Source organism: Pimephales promelas, chromosome 18 (genome assembly GCF_988280905.1).
Source record: "Pimephales promelas chromosome 18, fPimPro1.hap1.1, whole genome shotgun sequence".
Lineage (NCBI taxonomy): Eukaryota > Metazoa > Chordata > Actinopteri > Cypriniformes > Leuciscidae > Pimephales > Pimephales promelas.
In genome coordinates, this window is record NC_142786.1 from 16652007 (window position 1) to 16675052 (window position 23046).

Genomic DNA, 23046 nt, shown 5'->3' on the forward strand with positions numbered 1-23046 from the left:
TGTGATGCGGCAACGTCGAGTCTGAAAGCGGAGAACGTCGAGTCTGATGCGGGGAACGTTGAGTCTGATGCGGGAACGTCGAGTCTGACGCGGGGAACGTTGAGTCTGATGCGGGAATGACGAGTCTGATGTGGGAACGTCGAGTCTCACACGGATCCGCTGATCAAGTATCCCGATCCCCTCCGCCTGCCGTGCGGTTGCTGGGTGCGGCTGCGGAGAGACGTGTGGTTGCCGTGGTGATGGTGGTGAGGGGGTGGGGCCGGGGGCGGGTCTCTGAGAGAGGGCGGTACTACAGAGGACTTGATTGGGATGATCCTGGTGTCCATCACCTCACAGTCCACCTGCATCATCATCTCATAGCCGCCTTTTGACGAGTTATACACCGAATCTGCAGACGACAACACCATACATACGAGAGAGAGAGAGAGAGAGAGAGAGAGAAGAAATTAAACATGGTATATTTTGTCTTATTAGACGGCTCTATGGAATACTTGATTCTGATTGGTCAATCGCTCCATCCAGCGGTATATTATACCCAGATTCCTTGAATTCATGGTTAAAAACGACATGTGAAAATTTTAATGTAACTTTTATAGATAACTTTGATTTGTTCTGGGGCCGTCCAGTGCTTTTTAGGTGGGATGGCCTGCACCCAAATCATAGGGGCGCTCAGATGCTTGCACATCATTTCGAACAACATATTTTAATGTGACTACCTAGCCAATATGTTACTGTTAATCCTATAAAACCTATTATATCAGTTCATCACACTACTGCTAAGACAAACACAGTGGGAATAAACATGAACAATTTACTGAAAATTCCGACTTCCAGCATATTATCACTTATGGAAACAAAACAAACAGAAATTAACATGGCTCTTTTTAATGTAAGGGCATTAACAAACAAATCAATTTGTATTCATGACCTCATTATTGATTATAACCGTGACTGTCTGTTTCTTACTGAGACATGGCTTAGGACAGATGCACCGGCCACATTGATTGAGACCTGTCCTCCTGATTTTACTTATTCTTTTTCTACTAGAAATGGGAAAAGAGGCGGAGGAACTGCAGCAATCTACAGAGAAACCCTAAAGGGAAGGGACATAGACCTTGGTACATTTACTACCTTTGAATATCATGCTATTCTTTTAAACTTCCAGCCACGTCTTCTTGCAGTGACACTATACAGATCCCCCAAATTACCTATATCTCCCTTCATAAAGGATTTCTCTGACATGCTATCTGTTATTCATATGAATTATGACAACTGTGTTTTAACTGGGTATTTTAATATACATGTTGATAATTTTACAGATATCAGAGCAAATGAATTCTTGGAACTGCTAGAATGTATGTCGTTTAAAGAGCATGTAAACATACCGACCCATAAACATGGTCACATATTGGATTTAGTAATAGCATTTGGATTAAATATCAATATAACTTCTGTTGTCGATCTTGCATTATCCGATCATTTTTTGTGTTTTCTTTAATAGTACTGATCCTTCTATGCCTTATAAAAACTGAACGTATTGTTAAAAAACGTTTTATTTCCACGGAAGTAGCAGAAAATTTTACAATGCATTATATGACTTACGAAAAGGATATTTTACCATAATCTTGTGATGTCCTCCTAGTTGATGAGCTTAATAATAAATTAAAAACAGCACTTGATGTAGTTGCTCAACTTAAAACAAACAAAAAAACGAATAAAAAGGTCATTCCTTGGAAGACAGATTTGACCATGAAAATTAAAAGAAAATGTAGAAGTGCTGAACGAACATGGCGAAAAACTAAATTAGAAATACATTTTAATATACTCACTGAAAATCTTAAAAACTACAACAAAGAAGTTAAAAAAATTACGGCAAGCTTACTTCTCAAACCTTATAAATGAAAATATTAATAACCCATGATTCTTAATTAGTACCATAGATTCACTAATAAATCACAAAATTGATTGCGGTTCTGTGTTAACAAGCTCCAAATGTGAAGAGCTTGCTGGCTACTTCAGAGATAAAGTTATAAATATTAGATCAGGAATCAGCTTGGCAAATAAAAATAAAAACAAGATGCCTCCTCCTCTACCTAGCGAATTCAATACTTTCCAAATGGAAAGGTTTACTTTGTTTGATGTTGAGACCCTAAGAAAGGTAGTAAAGGAACTAAAACCATCCACCTGTTCACTTGATCCAATTCCTATTAAATCTATCTTTAATGTAGTATCTAATGATCTCCTTGAGATAGTAAATCACTCTCTACAGCTTGGCATTTTCCCGTGTGATCTTAAATTGGCCCTAGTGAAACCTTTACAAAAAAACAAAAAAGTGAATTCAGATACTTTAAGACCTAGTAACTATAGACCCATCTTAAATCTTCCATTTTTGAGTAAAATATTAGAGAAAATTGTTTTTAATCAGTTAAGTATTTTCGTAAAGACACATTCAAAATTAGAGATGTTTCAGTCGGGGCACAGAGACCGCTCTTGTAAAAGTAGAAAATGACATAAGAATAAACTTAGATAGAAATTGGCCTTCAGTTCTGGTGCTGCTGGACTTGAGCGCTGCATTTGATACAGTGGATCACCAGATTCTATTAAATAGACTACGTGAGTTTGTTGGCCTGTCTGAAACTGTTTTAAATTGTATCATATCTTAGTGGTGGAACATCTGTTGTCTCTATCAATAACAGCATGTCTGAACATTATGAGGTACTTTGTGGAGTTCCTCAGGGATCAATTTTAGGACCACTACTTTTTAATCTATATATGTTACCTCTGGGACATATCATTATGAGACATAATATCTCTTTTCATAGTTATGCTGATGATACACAGTTATGTGTAGCCGTATCTCCAGATGACACTGCAGAGCAAATTGATTCACTTGCAAATTGCATTCAAGACATAAATGATTGGATGTCGCAAAATTTCTTAAAACTAAATAAAGATAAAACAGAAGTTTTGATAATTGGATCAAAAGAACAGATAGAAAAATTAATACCTAAACTAAATGTCCTGGGATTAAACCCAAGTAAAGTGGCAAAAAAGTTAGGCGTTGTCTTTGATTTTGATTTTAATTTTAAAACGCATGTATGCAATGTTACTAATATAGCATTTTATCATTTAAAGAACATTGCTAGAATTAGACCATTTCTCTCTCTGTGCAATACCGAAAAATTAATGCATACATTTATGACTAGCAGGCTTGACTATTGTAATGCTGTCCTCTCTGGTCTACCAAAAACTACAATTAATCTACTACAATTAATACAAAACTCGGCTGCTCGTGTATTGACTATAAGACCAAGAAGAGAGAACACATTACACCTATACTAAAATCACTACATTGGCTACCTTAGTTTTCGTGTTGATTTTAAAAACCTTTTATTAGTTTATAAAGCATTGCATGGAATTGCTCCAGACTATCTCTTAAAATTGCTTACAGTCTATGAACCTGTAAGGGCCCTCAGTTCATCCAATTCTTTACTCTTAACAGTACCACATAGTAAAAGAAAAAGATTTGGAGATGCTGCTTTTAGTCGCTACGCTCCTCGTCTCTGGAATAATCTTCCAGAAGAAGTAAGACGTGCGGAAAATATTAAAAACGCATCTTTTTAGTCTGGCTTTCCTACACTATTCTACAAAGTTTCTAATTGAATTTTTATTTTATTCTAATAAATCCTTCATATGTACAGTATGTATGTGTATGTATGTATTTTTATTACAAACCTAATTCCATAAAAGTTGGGACACTGTACAAATTGTGAATAAAAACAGAATGCAATGATATGGAAGTTTCAAATTTCAATATTATATTTAGAATACAACATAGATGACATATCAAATGTTTAAATTGAGAAAATGCATAATTTTAAGGGAAAAATAAGTTGATTTTAAATTTCATGGCATCAACACATCTCAAAAAAGTTGGGACAAGGCCATTTTTACCACTGTGTGGCATCCCCTCTTCTTTTAATAACAGTCTGCAAACGTCTGGGGACTGAGGAGACAAGTTGCTCAAGTTTAGGAATAGGAATGTTGTCCCATTCTTGTCTAATAAAGGCTTCTAGCTGCTCAGCTGTCTTAGGTCTTCTTTGTTGCATCTTCCTCTTTATGATGCGCCAAATGTTTTCTATGGGTGAAAGATCTGGACTGCAGGCTGGCCATTTCAGTACCCGGATCCTTCTTCTACGCAGCCATGATGTTTTAATTGATGCAGTATGTGGTTTGGCATTGTCTTGTTGGAAAATACAAGGTCTTCCCTGAAAGACACGATGTATGGATGGGAGCATATGTTGTTCTAGAACTTGGATATAACTTTCAGCATTGATGGTGCCTTTCTAGATGTGTAAGCTGCCCATGCCACACGCACTCATGCAACCCCATACCATCAGAGATGCAGGCTTCTGAACTGAGCGCTGATAACAACTTGGGTTGTCCTTGTCCTCTTTAGTCCGGATGACATGGCGTCCCAGTTTTCCGAAAAGAACTTCAAATTTTGATTCATCTGACCACAGAACAGTTTTCCACTTTGCTAGAGTCCACTTTAAATGAGCCTTGGCCCAGAGAAAACGCCTGCGCTTCTGGTTCCCGTTTAGATATGGCTTCTTTTTTGACCTATAGAGTTTTAGCCGGCAACGGTGAATGGCACGGTGGATTGTGTTCACTGACAATGTTTTCTGGAAGTATTCTTGAGCCCATGTTGTGATTTCCATTACAGTAGCATTCCTGTGTGTGATGCAGTGCCGTCTAAGGGCCCGAAGATCACAGGCATTCAGTATGGGTTTCCGGCCTTGACCCTTATGCACAGAGATTGTTCCAGATTCTCTGAATCTTTGGATGATATTATGCACTGTTGATGATGATAACTTCAAACTCTTTGCAATTTTTCTCTGAGAAACTCCTTTCTGATATTGCTCCACTATTTTTTGCCTCAGCATTGGGGGAATTGGTGATCCTCTGCCCATCTTGACTTCTGAGAGACACTGCCACTCTGAGAGGCTCTTTTTATACCCAATCATGTTGCCAATTGACCTAATAAGTTGCAAATTGGTCCTCCAGCTGTTCCTTATATGTACATTTAACTTTTCTGGCCTCTTATTGCTACCTGTCCCAACTTTTTTGGAATTTGTAGCTCTCATGAAATCCAAAAGGAGACAATATTTGGCATGGCAATTCAAAATGTCTCACTTTCAACATTTGATATGTCATTTATATTCTATTGTGAATAAAATATAAGTTTATGAGATTTCTAAATCATTCCATTCTTTTTTTACTCAAAATTTGTACAGTGTCCCAACTTTTTTGGAATCGGGTTTGTAATTTTTATTGTTATTTACCTGTATTCTGTACTTGCTTTTAATTGTTTTGCCTGTAAAGCACTTTGAACTACATTCATTTGTTTGGAAAAGTGCTATATAAATACAATTTGCTTGCTTGCTTTGCATAACAATTTTAAAGCAGTTTAATCTGAAATCAATATCTCGTACCCCCTTTAGGTGTGTGTGTGTGTGTGTTCTCAGAATAAACTCCCTTCAGGTGTGTGTGTGTTTTATCTCAGAATAAACCCCTCCAGCTGTGTGTGTGTGTGTGTGTGTGTGTGTGTGTTATCTCAGAATAAACCCCCTTCAGGTGTGTGTGTGTGTGTGTGTTATCTCAGAATAAATCCCCATAAGGTGTGTGTGTGTGTGTGTGTATATATTTTAAATCATTTTGAAGTCATCTTTAGGCCCTGGCTGCGAACAATTTAAAGGGTTTAAAGGGACCATACACACAAAAAACAAACAGTCATCATTTACTCAAAAACACGGACATTCAATTTATGGGAAAAACGATGAGACATTTTTCACAATATCTTCAATGGGCTTTATGCACAGCTGCACTACTTCCTGAACTTCAGCCAGCTCCTTGTTTCCTGTCTGCCATTATTGGGCAAAATTGATTAATTCAGGTGTGTCTGATTATTGTTGCCATGACTACTGAGGTCAAGCACACCTGAATTAATCAATGTGTCCAATAATGGCAGACATGAAACAAGGAGCTGGCTGAAATTCAGGAAGTAGTGAAGCTGTGCATAAAGCCAATTGTCTCACAGAATCGAGAGTTTTTTAAAGGCGAGTAAATGATCTGAACTCACCGTTGATGGCCATGGCAGGCATGACCAGAGACATCTTGGGTCGAGAGGTTTTATTGTGGCTGATGGCGGGTAACAGCAGGTGATCCTGCAAAAGCCAAGGATGATGTGAGCATGTGTGTGAGAGTGTGTGTGAGTGTATGTGATGGGTAGGGTTAGTGTAAGGAGACAGAATATACAGTTATTACAGTATAAAAGCCATTACGTCTATGGAGAGTCCCCACAAAAATGGCAAACCAGACAAGAGAATGTGTGTGTGTGTGTGAGAGAGAGAGAGAGAGAGAGAGTGAGTGGAGTGTGTGTGTGTGTGTGTGAGAGAGAGAGAAAGCACGCGAGAGAGAGAGAGAGAGAGAGAGAGAGAGAGAGAGAGAGAGAGAGAGAGTTTGTGTGTGTGTGTGTGTGAGTGTGCGTGTAGTCTCACCCGTCTGAAAGACACAACGTAGAAGGTGTCCTCGCGCCGGTCGATGGCATCCATGAAGTCGCTGTAACTGATCTCCGGCCCCGGCAGAACCTGCAGCTGACTGACACACACATCATCAGGTCACATGACAGCTGACTGACACATCATCAGATCACATGTCACATGACCTGCTTTGCTCAGAGGCTGCTGGGAAATAAAGTTACCTTTCGATGGACCGATGAGCCTGGATTGGAAGGTACCTGGAGAAGTTAGTCTTTCTGTGCTGAGCTTTCTGCTGATGAAGGGAAAGAACACACACCAAAGATTATTCAGACACCAGATATAATTTTTGATACTGTTTCCACTAGTGTGTGCAGGACACTATAGTTCATTTATGAAAGCGAGGAGAGCAATATACAGTCCCTCCAGGATTTCACGATTTTTTTTTGTGATTTTTGCGATCAAAATGACTGATTTTGTGGTGGTAATTTCCAAAAATTTGTGAAAAAATTTGCGATTTATATTTAACATTTACCATAATAGTATTCAGTCCTTCCAGAAAAACACAGAGTTTTTTTGTGTGATTGTTGCGGGCAAAAATTGATTGATTATGCGGCCAGTTTTCTTTAAAAATGCGATGGAATATGTGGGATATTTATGCAATTTTATGCGATGAAATTGCTGGAATTTACAAAAATTGACTGAACTTGCAAAAATTGCAGTTTGATGAAAAAGAGAACAAAAGTGACTCCCCCAACATCCTGTTAATATAAGAGTCATTTCTTATTACTTCCTTTGATAAACAAGCATACTACATCATAGAAAGTGCTGGGAATATTTAATTTCTCATCTTGTTTTATTTCAGACTGTAAGAGTGTAAATAAGGTGTGGCCCCTTTAAGAGCTGCGCGCTCCCTGTTGAACTGTCGAACACCCCATGTGTGCGGGTAATTTCTGTTTGATGCTACTAATTTTATCTTATGTTGTTTATTAAGTAACAATGTGACAGTAGAACGTTCGACAGACAGATATACGAGTTCGATTTGTGAGATGTCAATCGCCTCCGTGAGTCTGTCTGGCGTCGCGTAATTGCGTCACTTCATAACGTTCCTATGGAAACAGGGGGAAATGGCTGCTCTTATGTGAAGCAAACGCAACATTTTTCAACTTTCTGCTAAGATACATGTGACTTTTTTTGCAACGAAAATGCGAGGATTATGAAATTATGCAAACCCCGCATATTTTGCACGGAAATCGGCAATTTATGCGGCGAAAGTGAGGCGTATTTGAAAAAATGCGGCCCCCGCATAAATATGCGGACTTTGGCTGATTTTGCATTGAATTCAGCGATCGCATAATCGCGTTTTTCTGGAGGTACTGAATATAAAGTTAACTGTGAACATCTGAGACCAATAATGATTCCTCCACTTTGAGCTGAAGTGTGTTTTCTGTAATTGCTAATGCTCTTTTACACACACACACACACACACACACACACTGAACAACATGAAGCATTGCTTGGTCAGTGGTTGAGCTAAACTGGTATTATCTAACTGTGTAGTTAAATTTAACAGCTGACAGATATTCAACATAACTCATATGTGAGAGTCTAACAGAGGACGGACAAAACCAGTCAATTATCCACTGATCTGAGAAATGACTTCTGCTCATGTTTATAAACTGTTGTGAATAAACTGTAATAATGTGAGAAATGTCGAAGGTGTCTGAGTGAATGTTGGTTTGACTGTATAAATCCTGCAACACAAGCTGTTCTCACAGTGCGACACATATCCGCCGCGATACGAGGTGTGTGGTTTCACACCTGAGCTATTTTAGTCTTCTTCACTGCTTTGGTCTTTCCATCAGACTTCCGGTTGTTCTGGTGTCGGTTCACCCATCCGCGCAGCTCATCCGCCAGCCTGAGGATCACACGGGAGTCAAGCAAACACTCGAACAAACATGAAGATCACACGAGAGTCGAGCAAACACTCGAACGAACATGAGGATCACACGGGAGTCAAGCAAACACTCAAACAAACATGAAGATCACACAAGAGTCAAGCAAACATTTGAACGAACATGAGGATCACACGAGAGTCGAGCAAACACCAGAACAAAAACATGAGGATCACACGGGAGTCAAGCAAACACTCAAACAAACATGAAGATCACACGAGAGTCGAGCAAACACTTGAACGAACATGAGGATCACATGAGAGTCGAGCAAACACTCGAACAAGCATGAGGATCACACGGGAGTCAAGTGAAGGGGTGGTCAAAATCCCTTGCCTCTTCAGCATATATCCTTTTGAATGCTTATGTTTTTCTTTTATAAAATCAATAATTAAGTATATTCATTATTACTTAATCATTTATCAACATATACATTTATTCTTTGTGCTTTTGCTTGTGAAATAATATTCTTAAATGCATGCCGATGTAAGTCACCAGCTTCTTTTAGGTGCACAAGGCCATTTGTCTCTTTCTCTGGTCTCAGGAGAAAGGTTTATGGATCCTAAAGGCGTCGTGAACACATATGTCCAACACATATGATACTTCTCTGTACAGATGGTCAAGCTATATTGAGCATTGCTATATTGAACTTTAATTGTTGTATTAAAATGTATTCTTTGTATTATATTTGCTTTCTGAGGAGCAAATAATATCTGTTTTTCTCCCAAACGAGTGAATGTTTTACCATTATGTTTTGGTACACTTAACTGATAATAAGCCGCTCAGACTCTCTTCAGCCTTGATGGGAGCTCCTATTTGCTAGTGTCCTAGGTGAATGCGGTAACAGTGAAAATAATAGAGAAATAGGGATTTTGGTTTATGTTTGAGTGTTAAAACATAAAGGGGTCATTGAAGCCAACAGTTTAAGGCACCATTTCTTTGTTAAAGTCTTACTCCAGTTAGACTAAAGTTTAGTGTTAAGGCCTGTACACACCGGGACGAATATCAGCGTGCGTTATTCGTCAGCGTTTTTCAACGCGTTTTTTTTGTTCACACCCAAGCGTTTTTCGCTGACGATGAGCCGAGTGAACATGCAAATTCATTCCCTGACATTAGATGGTGCTTAATGTAAAACAGAAATAATAGAATACTATACTAGGGTGATCATATTCATGTCTCAATGTTTTATTATGACAGATAGAAAAAAACAAATGAAATAATGATAGAAATAATGTCTTCTGTATTAGAAAAATATATAAATAATAAATAACTAAAAGAAATGCCTCCAAATGTAAAAAAAAAAATAGCTCTCACACACTTACAAAAACGAACTAACAAAATCTATTCATATCTTTAGTTTTTATTCTCTTTATCTTGTTTTTCTTCCTCGTCCACCTTGTTTGCCCATCTATATTTTGCTGTAGGACTGATCTTTTCCAGCAGTTTTTTTGAGAACCAGGACATTTTCATCACTTAAAAACAGTCAGGACAGGACGTGGAAACAGGACATGTGTAACGCACAGTTGAGTTGTTGCCCAGAGATAAAAACATAGCAGTTGTCGGATGAACAGATGCACGAGAGACGAGAGTTGTCGTATTTCCCCGCGTTTAATAAAACCACTCAAACGTCACACTCCTCCTCATACACGGGGATCGAGCGAGAAAAAAAAAACACAAACAAACATCTGGTCACAATAGAAAATAAAATAAAAGAAAGAATAGAAAGAGTCGGCAGAGCGGTTCTCCTCTCCTCACTTGTCAAAATCTAACTGACATTACGCACACTATGCGCAGTTCTCATCTCAACTCAGATTTCTATAAAGCACAAAGTGACCGCTTTACACATGTCCCGGGAAAACAGGACTGTTGGTCAGCCTATACTATACTATTATTACAGAAATACTAATATAAATATTATCTTATAGCTCTTTATTCTCCGAGACCAGCAGCTCAACATGATTCATCTTGCCCAATGCCCATTGGTATCTTGTCTCTTCTTCGCCGTATGTGTGCTCGGCAAGACCGTTTTGTGTTTGAGCGCCCTCAAGTTGTGTTTTACTGTAACTTCACAAGTACCAGACACGTGAGCAAACCCGCCAATCTCGTTGGTCGGACAGGTTTTGACGCGGCGCGTCAAACCAAAAAAACGAACCCGAGGCGTTTTTTAAAAAATGACGCTTTTACGCGTGGCGTTTTTCGCGTCAGTGTGAACACTCACATTGGCGCCCATTGTTTAGTCACGAGGCGTTAAACGTCGACGAATAACACGCGCGAAATTCGTCCCGGTGTGAACAGGCCTTTAGTCTTCTTGGTTGCAGGTTAAGGAACCACTGCCATTATTGGAGGTTGAATGAGTTGTCGTTCTGGACATACTGGTGCCAGCAACCCAAATCTGTGACCTGGAAGGTCATGACGTCCCTCTGAATGTCATATACATGTGTGGAAAATGTGTGCATATGTGTGGAAAATTACTGTGTTTATCTATTTCTTAGCCAATGAGAATCATTCAACGTGTAAGCAATGACGTAGCTTAGACCTTGAAAATGGTATAACTGCTGTGATTGTTGTAACTGGAAGGGGGCAGCCTACGAACTCCTGTGTGAGTCTTGAAGCTGACTTCTGCTGATGAAACTGAAAACTATGTTCAGTAAACTTTTCTTTAATTTTTATAATTCTGACTCTGGATCTTTATTCTTCATATCTGGTTCTGGGTCCTTAAACTGTTAACGCCTAACATAAGCAAACACTCGAACAAACATGAGGATCACACGAGAGTCAAGCAAACACTCGAACAAACATGAGGATCACACGAGAGTCAAGCAAACACTCGAACAAACATGAGGATCACACAAGAGTCAAACAAACACTCAAACAAACATGAGGATCACACGAGAGTGAATCAGTAATGTTCTTACACTGACCTAAGCGATTCAGAAACACAAACACACACACACACAGACCTAAGAGACTCAGAAACACAAACACACACACACACACACACACACTGACCTGAGCGACTCGGAGCGGTTGAACTGTCTGCAGTCCGGAGAGGAGAAGTACCGGTCGATGTCCTGCAGAACACTGAACACGTCGCTCTCATTCCTGAACACAGAACACACACACTAACACGATGACCTCAGGTGTGTATATGTGTGAGAGAGAGAGTGTGTCTGTGTCTGTCTGTGTGAGTGAGTGAGTGTGTGTGTGTGAGTGTGTATGTGAGCGAGTGAGTGAGTGTGAATATGTGTGTGTGTATGTGTGTGTGTGTGTGTGAGAGAGAGTGAGTGAGTGTGAAGCCCTGTTCACACTACATGCGACCAAGCGACACGAAACCATTCATTTTCAATGGTGAGCGGGCGACTTCCAGTGACACGCACGGTTGCGACCGTTGGCGACCGGAGGGGCGTGTCCAGCGACGTGACAAAGTTGAGAAATTTTTTACTTTATGCAAATGAAGAGCGATTTTCGCGAGCGACAACCAATAGGAGTGAAGTCAGTGGAGCGCGTCACTCTTCAGTGCTGAATCTGACCGAGGCAAGTTGAACGAGAAGCTCATTTTAGCAGTCAGAAACTGTCCTATAATGTATGATATATCTCCGCGTACATACAGTGGTGTTCACCATACTGACTCCATGACTGAATGGTTTTGGGAACCCAGATAGACCGGTATTTGCACGTGTGCAGCAGTTAAATAGCCACGATGGCAAAGAGCACTCACTGTTTCTCGTTCATCTTTAATATTATGCATTTTATGTACTGATTCCATTTATATTTAGACTTTTCCTTTCAAAATATTTGTTTGTAGAGGCAATAAAATGCATTTGTTATCTAACATAGAGTAACATCCGTGAATGTCACTCACAAACATTACTAGGCAACCAGTAGTGGGGAACGCCCTTCAGCACAGCCACTGGCGACCTGCAGCGACAAAGTCGCGTGTAGTGTGAACAGGGCTTGAGTGTGTGTGATGTAATAAAATTCTTATTACATTTAAGATGTTTTATGACTTGTTATGACTCCGCGGAAACCCTGAGTGAGTGAGTGAGTGAGTGAGTGTGTGTGTGAGTGAGTGAGTGTGTGTGTGTGTGTGTGAGAGAGAGTCTCACCTGAACGGATACGAGAGTACACTCTCCTTCTCCAGCTCCTCTTCTTGCTCCGTGTTCCCGATCGACTCCTGAGAACTCTGGAACTCCAGCAAGTGTCGACCGGTCAGAGGAACGGCTTCTTCCTCCAGCGAACGCTCTCGCAGACTGAGACAGACACACACACACACACACACAATACAGAGTTTCATTTCTGATACAAATTTAAAGGAGCATTTTACCCATTGCAACATTAATCTTCATTGAAAGTGGATCATATATGTAGTCGAAATGTAAAATAATTTTTTAATTTGGTGCCCTCTTGACCAAGAAAAGACAGAAAATAACCAAGGGGCGCCTTTGTGTTAAAAAACTACAGTTCCCAGAATGCGCCAACATTGCACAGCTCCGCAAGCCACGCCCACTAACCCACCCACCCACCCACCGGAACAGCGCAAAAAGAGACGCAAACACACTCTTCCGTCTACAGCGCTAACATTAACGTTAGCTGTCACCAGAGTGAGAGTTTGAAATTCATTTCAAACAGAATGTCTAGTTAGTTGGCTGTGGCGAGCAGGACGATCGAGGGTGAGGGATGTAAGAGGACGGCGCGCTGCGCGAGGCCGGTGGCGTGAGTGATAATGAAAGACACCTGTAAGGCGCGCGCCAGTGCGTCTCTCACGAAGGAGCGAATGCATAAAATGGGGAGCGACGACGGCAGATCGAGAGAGAAACAGGCCTGATTTTATGTTTATTTGTTTCTGTTGTGTGTAACGCTGGCTTACTTTTGTTTTGTATTTGTTCATTTTACTATTAAAATGTTTAAATGTTCGCCGGTTCATGTCTCTTTCTTCCCACAACAACCCTGTTCACGTTACATTTGTAAACGCATTAGTGAATTACTCCGCGTTTGTATTTATTTCTGCTTGGTGAATTACTGCATGATACCTGGATGTTCTGAAGGCGAAACTATCACAACACAAACGTCCGTGTGCTCGTCTGATTCAGAGATTTCCTCCAGGAGAAATTGCCATCATTGAAATTCTCTGCAGCAGACGGACTCTGTGTCCGTAGGCCGTAGGCATGTGCCGGTATCAAATTTTCATGCTGCGGTTAATTGATGAGCTTTTATCACGGTATACGGTATTATCACTATATATTTTATTTTATTTTATATTATATTTTAATGAAATTATATTTTAATGCTCAAGAAAAACAGATGCATTGTGGGTCTCTAAAAAAACCTCAACTTGTATCACAATGTGTAATTGTGATTTTCGAAACATATGGTAACTAAACCAAATTGTTTAAAGTTTAGTGACAACATGTTACAATGACTGTTGGGTTACTGTTTGTATTATTCAATTACATTTTTGGATTTGATTTCAGTCTTAATTCAATATTGACTCATTTGGATAAATATTAGGCAGGCCTCAGTCTGTTAATGTTTCTCAAGAAAAAAAAACTCACATAATGCTGTAAACATACAGAGAGAAATTAAATATAATATTTAGCAAAATACTCCTTGATATTTTTTTCTAGTCAACTAATGTGCTGGTCATTAAATGGCTTTCCTGAGGTAAATGTAACGTTTTGTGACACAACTGTTCTCCTGCAGTGTTACTGACCTCTTTCCATGTTTGAAAACACTGATTGATCGTTATTATGTACAAGTAAATATACCTTTCGGTAAGTTATACTGTATCTTTAAATAAAAACGAAAGTAACATGATGATCGGTTTACTTGAACTGAGGAGCAACGATCTGTGATCAGAACCTATAGAGCTGATTTATCAACTTCAATTTATCAATAACAACTTTCATATCAAAAGTAACCTGCTCTGTCTAGTCTGTCGGTGTCAGTGTCCTCTTTGCCCTGTGATTTTTCTCTGTGGGAGAGCGTGTGAAAAGTGTCAATTGCGTTAAGCGCCTTTCAGACAGGACGCGGAATGCGCGACGCTGCGGCCGCTTGGTTCAACGTTGCCCTTCAGATACAACGCGATTTGCCATTTTACAAATAAAAAGTTGAACTATTTTGAACTTTAACACCGGCGTGGTCGATGCAGGTCAACGCAGCAACAAAACAACCCTGCGCGTCGCGCGCGTATTCCGCGTCCTGTCTGAGAGTCTCAAGCTTGAGTCTAAAGCGGAATGTCTGAGAGTTTGGCAGCCCTGCGGGGATAAATCGTCGGGAGTATTCCGCCATGCTTGATCCATGTGAGGACTGTTTACATTAGACTAGTGCGCACTGCTGCATGCACACAGTGCTTATACATAATGGGGATTGTTTACATCAGAGTGTGCGCGTGTTCTGCGCAGCACGCAGTGTTTGAGCGGTTGAAGGAAAATAAGCTAATGCGCGCTTTTAAAAAGGCTAAATTTGAATCTATTATTTTTCACGGTATTTTGAAGAGCCTGCGATAACAATATTGTGCATATTCATTACCGCGATTTATCGCATTACCGAATACCGGCACATGTCTAGTAGGCCGTGACACGCAGCGAGAGTACAGGCAACAGCAGGCCGCCGAGCTCGACCCAGTCCGGGCGTCTCGACCGACAGCCAGGCTTCTCCTGCTCCTTCATCAGCCTCAGCTGCTCTAAACTATACTGCAGCTTGTAAAGATAGTCACGAACATCGGATTCGAGCAGCAGACTTTCAAAACCCTCTTCTTTCATATCATGTTTAGTTTCTTCCATCATTATCATAACTTCATACCTCCACAGGGCTTGTTAGCTTAGCTTCCAAACAAGATGGCGGATATTGGTTTCAGTCTCTGCAAGTGAAGTCCTACCCACTGATCTGTAATAGGCCTGTGGGTGAGTGGGTGCCACACCCTTGAATAATAATGAGCTAATCATTCTAGTCAGTTGACATTTCAATGAAATGTGACTTCCTGCTTATCGTGACGCAAAATGACGATTTTTACGTCACGATAAGCAGGAAATAAAACACTTAAATCCTTATTTCTCCCATCTCAGGGGAAAATAAGGAAATAAACCATGACCATTCAAAAATATGACTAGGTTTCTAAAGATACAAAGCTTAATGCAAATGGGTGAAGTGACCCTTTAAGCTGATGATGTTCTGCTGAAGTGTGTTTTCTGTAATTGCTAATGCTCTTTTTACACACACACTGACCAACATGAAGCACTGCTTGGTCACAGGTTGAGCTAAACTGGTATTCTCTAATTGTGTAGTTAAATTTAACAGCTGACAGATATTCAACATAACTCATGTGTGAGAGTCCAAAAGAAGGACGGACAAAACCAGTCAAATATCCACTGATCAAATATCCACTGATCTGAACTGCTCATGTTTATCAGCATTTTCTAAAGTATAGCGAATTAACTGTGATAATGTGAGAAATGTTGATGATCCAGTCATCAGTTACTCGCTCCAAACGACTGTCACTCAACCTCAGAACACAAACGAGGAACAGTTCATTCTCACAGTGCTCCTACACATCCCTGATCAGACCTGCAGATCTGGATGACCTGGTTTAGTTTGTTTAATAATATTTGGATTGGAAGCGGTTCAGCAGGAGAACGCAACAGTCGAGACTATTCTGTGTGTTAGATCCAATCATTACTGACCGATTACGGAGGCACCTGTAGGAGAACTGGGTCCTCACTGTAGAAAACAGTTATTATGATGGAACTGAACAACAATGGTTCCTGATCCCAGCCCTGGCATTCAGGTGTGTGTGTTTCTGTGTGTTTTTTTACCTGACGGGGCCGAAGGTGAAGGTGACGAAGAGGAACAGAGCCATCACACACACCGCTCTCTTATTGCTGCCCGATTCTGTGGCCTGATTCACACAACACACAATTACACCGTATGAAGAAGCAGTGAGGTTTTATTCTGCAGTGTGAGAAAATATGTGTGTGTGTGTATGTGTGAGTGAGTGAGTGAGTGAGACCTCTCTCCCGGCGAGTCTCATCCGCAGCTCCTGGTTCTCTCTGCGCAGGCGCTGGTTCTCCTGGTGAGCTTCTCTCAGCTGCACCTCCAGGTTCTGCAGGTACTCTTTCTTCTTCTTTCGGCTCTGACAGGCCGACTCGCGGTTCTTGATCATGCGCTGCTGCCGCTTCAGAACCTTCATCTGAGGAACATACACACACACACACACACACGCTTCAGCACACCTGTCTCAGACACACCCTGAGATGCAGACACTGGTCACTCACGTCGATGTCTCCGCAGCTGGAGGGGGGGCCGGGTGCGGGGATGATGGGTTTGCTTGGGGGCGGGGCTAATGGGCTCCTGCAGTGAGGCATGCTGGGAGAAAGCGGCTCCATCTTTACGACAGCGGGAGCAGAACCCAGACACACGGACTGAGACAGAACCACTGCAGCACAGAGAGAAAAACAACCCTGATGACAAATCCTCACAGTTTCCACAAGTGTGGCGATGAACAATTCATAATTGTCAAGTAACAGCATGAACTCTCATCCCAAACGCATGCACTCAACTGAGCCGGATCATTTTATATCCAATTATAGATATCCTGTTATAGAGATCTCACTGATTTACAAGCATCAACATTAAGATTTTTCCCATTTTGTACATATAAATATCTGTGCCCATAATAAAGAAAAAAAACAAAACATGCTTTTGTAAATCAATTACAACATAAAAATTAGCAATTGGCATATGAAGTCATAATTTAGACCTTTTTAATATCAACTATAATTTAATCATAATTATATTTTTGTTTATTTGTCCGATACTTGCTTTTTTCACATTTATATTGGTTTACATTTTTTTTTTTTACTGTTGCATTTTTATGTACTTAATATACATATATATATATATATATATATATATATATATATATATATATATATATATATATATACATATATATATATATATATATATATATATATATATATATATATATATATATATATATTGTCATAAATTGCACTTTTTATCTCATAATTAAGATTTTCCAAAGCATGGTTTTTCCCCTTGTGTGGCAGAAATTAGCTTTCCCAGATATTCCTGGTTATGTTGTTGATGATATTGTTCAATAAACAGTTCCAATTCTAAACACAAGATGTGTGTGTGTGATCTCACCAGGCGTGCTCTGGTCTACGGGAGAAACAGGAACGGGAAGGCTCTGCAGGATCAGGGCTTTGGCTGGGCTTGACACACACACGGGTTTGGGCTGGAGCAGAGGTTTGCTGCTGAGAATGCTGGAGGCCTTCTGGGAGGCTGAGGAACACAGGAACACATCAGGAACACGTGTGTGTGTGTGTGTGTTTGTAACACACCTGTGGTTACGGTGACCTCAACCCCAGCTATCAGTCTGTGTGTGTGTGTGTGTGTGTGTGTGTGTGTAACACACCTGTGGTTACGGTGACCTCTACCCTGGCTAGCGGCGGCGACAGCACATCTCCACACATGTACGGTGGAGTGGGAGGATTCTCACTCTTCATCACCTGAGAAACAAAATCACACACTGCATGAGCGAAGTGTGTGTAAGATGATGTTTGCTCAGCTGAACAGATAACGACACTCGTGACAGCAAACACACACACACAACGCAAGCCTTGAAACATGTAATCCAGAACTGTTTATCGCTTTGGCGCAGTGAACCGGGATTACCCCGACGCCGCTCATCAGTACAGAGGTCAAGCAGGGTTACATTTACCTCATTGTAATTTTTAACAAGTTTAATTTTCACCTGAAGAAAAACTGACATACCTGATATAATATATGCAAATTATGTGATATCAGAATAAACTGAGATTTGTGGCATTATTTAGTGCGTCAGTGCTTTAACTGAGTCACCGGGTCAGGTAGACTGAAAGAGTGAACAGTGAGGACATGTGACAGTGTAGTCAGGTGTGTGTGTGTGTGTACCTGAGCTTCAGGTAGAGACGGGATAGAGCTGTCAGAGGTCAGAGACGAGGACGGGGATGGAGGCTCGGTCTTCACCTGGAAAACTACACACACACACACACACACGAGTTTGTCAGTTATGCTGTAGTTTTATTAATAAATTGAATATTTGGTTTATATGGTTGAATATTTATCATGATTTTAATGCACTAGAGCTGTAAATAAGGTTTGGGAATATGCTGCATGTTAACACTGCTATAAGCAGAATATTAATACTCATAATACTCATAAACAGAGGCTTACACATGTCCACTGGCAGAGGTTGTGTTATTCTCATCTCATCCTTCATGATCGGCATCTCACCTACAATTAAAGAAACAATTTATACACACATCAGAGACACGCACACACACACACACACATCACAGACACACACACACACACACACACACCAGAGACACGCACATACACATACATCATTCACACACTCACATCACACATCAGAGACACGCACACACACAGCACATTTACACATGTGAAAGTGTGCTAGTGTAATATTTTTATAAATATACAGTATGTAATGATAACATGGTGAGCGGGTCATTACTGCATATTGGGGTTTATCTTGAAATAAATTATTTATCCCCCCCCCCCCCGAAATTCTGTTTCCGCTTGGATAAATTAAATTGTATTATACCATGGTCTGGGTGAATACTCGATTCTGATTGGCTGCAGGGTGTCCGTTAAAAAGTGATAGAGGACACCTAGTAAAGTAGTTCTGGTGAAACTGCCTATTTACCATTCGAAATGAATAAATTAATGCGCTGCCCACAACAGCTGTGAGTAACCATAGCAACAGGCAGTCAAAGTATCGGTTAACAATTTGCTCTATCAAAACAAACATCTAACGTTAGTTAGATATTACATAGCCTACTAATACAACAATGAGCGACTTCGTTATTTCTTTTAACATTTATGGAGAATATGACAACTTTGACGACTGGGATGCTGCTGAAGAAAGAAAAAATGTAAATAAAACGGAGAAATGTCGCAAAGAAAATTACACCGCTGCTGCTCTTAATGAGACCCTGCGGGAGTTTTACGCAGCAGACAACCAAGGCAGGAGGAGAGTACAGCGTTTCAAGCCTAAGAAGCCTGTTTGATTAATTGTTTTATGTGTAATAAAAAAAAAAAAAAAAAACTATGCCTACCTTTGTGTTTCATGAAAAGAAAAATGCATTTTTGAACCTGAAGGTTACAAGCTGAGCGGACTATAAATATCTCCGGTTGCTAAATAAACCAGGCGAGTTATTATTTGTAAAAACTTGATTTAGCCTAATTAAAATATAAACTAGCAGCTAATGTTTTAAAAATGTTTTATTTGGCAAGTGACCGTGGTATAAGCGGGTTAATGCCCTTCGAGGTGTCCATTGTCAGGTTTTAATGGACTTCGGCGGAGGCAACCGTCCTCCGCTGCGCGTCGGCGGGGTTCACGCCTCGCCGTCGTCCATTAAAACCTGACAATGGACACCTCGTCGGGCATTAACCCTTACTTAAATAATCGAGAAGGATAATCAATTGGACCTCAGGAAATTCAGTTATCAAAATGATATCCAATCATTAGCCAATAATGGGTTAGGCCAATAACGATATTGGTGTGTAAGAGTCGCACCTGTGAGGGTGAGGTCCAGGTTCTTCCATGGGGACGTGAGGTCATCAGGGTCGAGGGTGAGGACCAGATCCCGGTCCAGCTGTGTGTGTGTGTGTGTGAGAGAGAGAGACATGATCAGATCTCCTGCTGCGCTCCTGTTGTTACATCTGTTGCTGCGCTCCTGTTGTTACATCTGTTGCTAATGTCAATCATATGTTCTAATGAACCGCCAGGCGAGCATCATACTAGCTGAAGATGTCAGCGATCGTGAGAAGCATTCGGGCTAGCTGAAGATGTTAGCGATTGTAAGGAGCATTCGGGCTAGAGAATGCTGTTATTTTTAAAGGTCCCCTGACATGTGGTTTTTTTTTTTTTTAGTATTTTATAATGTTTCCTGGGTTGCCCTCATAATGTTAGTATATTTTTTTAGATCAAAATAGTCATAATTTAGAAATAAGAGGCATTTTTCCTAGACTGATTTTAGCCTCTGCTTAGAACGCTCTGTTTGAAGGGGCGTGTCTGCTGTGGGATTCAATGTAACCACCCACTGCTGTGATTGGCTGACATGCTTGCATATGAAATAGCTACATATTACATGTGAAACTCTCTTGAATACGTTTTACTACAGCTATTATACGTTTTTACTATTACAGATATCGAGATTACTGAATCGTGAGAAGTTTTTGAAGTTCACATAAAATGTTGCTGTGATGAGCATTGAGCAGCAGATGACAGTCTGTCTATCGCGAGAATGAAGATCTTATTGTATAATGCAGTTTCTGCACTCTCTGCTTTCACCAATGCAGACACGATGATGTACATACAGTAGGACCTTCGTTGTGCAGTGTAACGCAGTTTCTGTTCTCTCTAAAGCCCGGAACTCATCCGCTCTCGTCGAGGTAAAAAGCTGCACTTGAACTCACCAAGAGAACTGCAGCCGACTGACAGCTAGAATGTGCGTTCTGCACCTGCGTTTAATAAGCCAACTGTATTTCTGCAGATATATTAGTCTATATTAGTCATTCAAAAAAGGAAAACCGACGCTGCCGGCTGGAGATACACATAACATAAACAAAGCAGCGCGTGCTTGCCCTTTAGAATATCAATCCTGCTAAACACTTTCTTTAAATAAGATTATTTTCATCCTACTCAAAGAAACGACGTGAAGTTGATAACAGTCTGGCTTGACTTACTGATGCATAAACAGTATCTAACGATTTTGAGAGAAAGATTAACTTAACTGTCTCCTGCCTGTTTGGACCATATACAACTTTGGGAGTTGAGTCGGCGCATTTCCAGAGAAAATAAACTTAACCCATTGTTTCTTCAGAGGCGCGGATGAACTAAAAAATACTTTTGTGTTAATTTGTACATCCGAACACTGAGCAACTGCCATGCTTTGCTCGATTGCAAGCCATGATATTTCTCGAGGAAAAACTCAAATCTCAAAGCTATTTCTCTAAGAAAAAATAAAAACGCGCCTGCATGTGTTCATACTTCCTATTCCTAGCTCGTTTTCTCAGGGGCCAGCCAAATTCTCTGGGCAGGCAAAGCAGAGAAAGGGGAGTAACCTTTCCCCCGTATGACGTTATATAGGGGGAGATTCTAGATCAGCGCGTCTGAGATGCAGACGGATGCAGAGAAGAGAAAAATAGCCAAAGCTCGCTTTACACTGATTGAAAATTCTTGACACGAGGGGACCAAATACAATCTAGGGCAGGGATTCCCAAACTGTGGGGGTGCGCGAGCTGCCACCAGGGGGTGCAAGAGAGGAAAAATGTAATGGCAGTCTGTTTTTTTAGGAGGGATTTTTCCATACAAAAAAAAAAAACACATGAACTGTAAACATTTCCTTTGAAATCCCTTATATTATAAATAAAAAAAAACTATAATTTATCAGTTTTTGATAGAGCATAGAAGACAGCTGCTGTCTCTGCACTGCAGCCGCTATTGAGAGTGAGGAGTCACGTGCCAATATGGGCGGGGTCTGAGCCGTTCGGCCATTTTGGGAGGATACACTATCGGTTGCCAGGGGCAATGCCTTCAGAACTACCGAACTAGTACAGAGAGACAAAAGACACTTTTTTAATGACGTACGATTCGCATTGACAGGGGAATGTCCCATAGACATATACACTAGACCTCACCTTGGGGTTCTAAGCATGCGTCAAAACCGCCGTCATCTTGGAACAGGGGTCTTGTCATAGGAAGTAGCTAGGTAAGGCTGCTATCTCTGCCTTTACTTCGAATTCATTGATGGTGACGGACTTTTGTGCAGCGTATGATGTTCACGGATGAAATCTGAACTAAGAAGAATGTTTTTTAAAAAAAAAAACAAATTTTTTTCTTTTTGGAATCAATGATAAATACATGTCTGACCGTTGGAACAAACCAAAAAAAAACAAGAAAAATCGCATTCATGATGATTTATGGTGATTTTATTTCCGTTAGACCTGTGTCTACTACATTGACGCTGATGCATTAAAGTGGAGGGGCTCCCCTGTTTCAAGATGGCGGCTCTATTGACGCATTCGTTCCAATGAACTGCCGTAGCCAAGGTGAGGTCTAGTGTATATGTCTATGGGAATGTCCTATCCGTCCGTTTGACGTTGCATGGCAGGTGCAAATGCACATATCTGATTCAAATCAGATTTATTTCCACATATGAATGAAGCCTGAAACATCAACTTTGACTGAATTCTCGCAGTTTAACGTTACAGGATTGGGGGTTTCTCTTGCACCCAGCCACATCAGAATTGTTCATATGATAAGCTTCTAATGACTTAAAGCTTCTGAACTCTTGCATTGTGTAGCAGTAACGTTAAGCACTGTTACCATAAACCAGGTGCTTGACTATGTCAGGGTGTGTGAAAGGTGGTAGTGCTTCGGGTCTTTCGTCCATTCTGTAGCAGGTCGTACGGGTCCATACTGTATGTTGATGACAAGTAGTTTCTCTAAATAACGCTGCTTA

The 23046-nt window shown here is 40.5% G+C and overlaps 1 protein-coding gene across 2 annotated transcripts in view; it reads right to left on the minus strand.

The window, feature by feature from the left end:
* The window catches only part of atf6b (activating transcription factor 6 beta), a 58617-nt gene continuing 35571 nt past the window's right edge, over positions 1–23046 (minus strand). The window contains exons 3-17 of one of the 2 annotated variants that reach the window (XM_039654260.2): positions 20097–20175; positions 18728–18787; positions 18446–18528; positions 17928–18021; positions 17657–17794; positions 16762–16922; positions 16497–16676; positions 16303–16385; positions 12598–12741; positions 11501–11593; positions 8361–8457; positions 6764–6831; positions 6561–6660; positions 6143–6227; positions 1–388 (exon numbers count right to left, since the gene is read on the minus strand). In XM_039654260.2, coding sequence (XP_039510194.2) covers positions 147–388; positions 6143–6227; positions 6561–6660; positions 6764–6831; positions 8361–8457; positions 11501–11593; positions 12598–12741; positions 16303–16385; positions 16497–16676; positions 16762–16922; positions 17657–17794; positions 17928–18021; positions 18446–18528; positions 18728–18787; positions 20097–20175 — 1707 coding nt within the window. In that variant the 3' untranslated portion in view covers positions 1–146. Of the gene's footprint in view, positions 389–6142; positions 6228–6560; positions 6661–6763; positions 6835–8360; positions 8458–11500; positions 11594–12597; positions 12742–16302; positions 16386–16496; positions 16677–16761; positions 16923–17656; positions 17795–17927; positions 18022–18445; positions 18529–18727; positions 18788–20096; positions 20176–23046 lie in introns of both variants that reach the window. The other variant, XM_039654259.2, reaches the window with a different exon arrangement.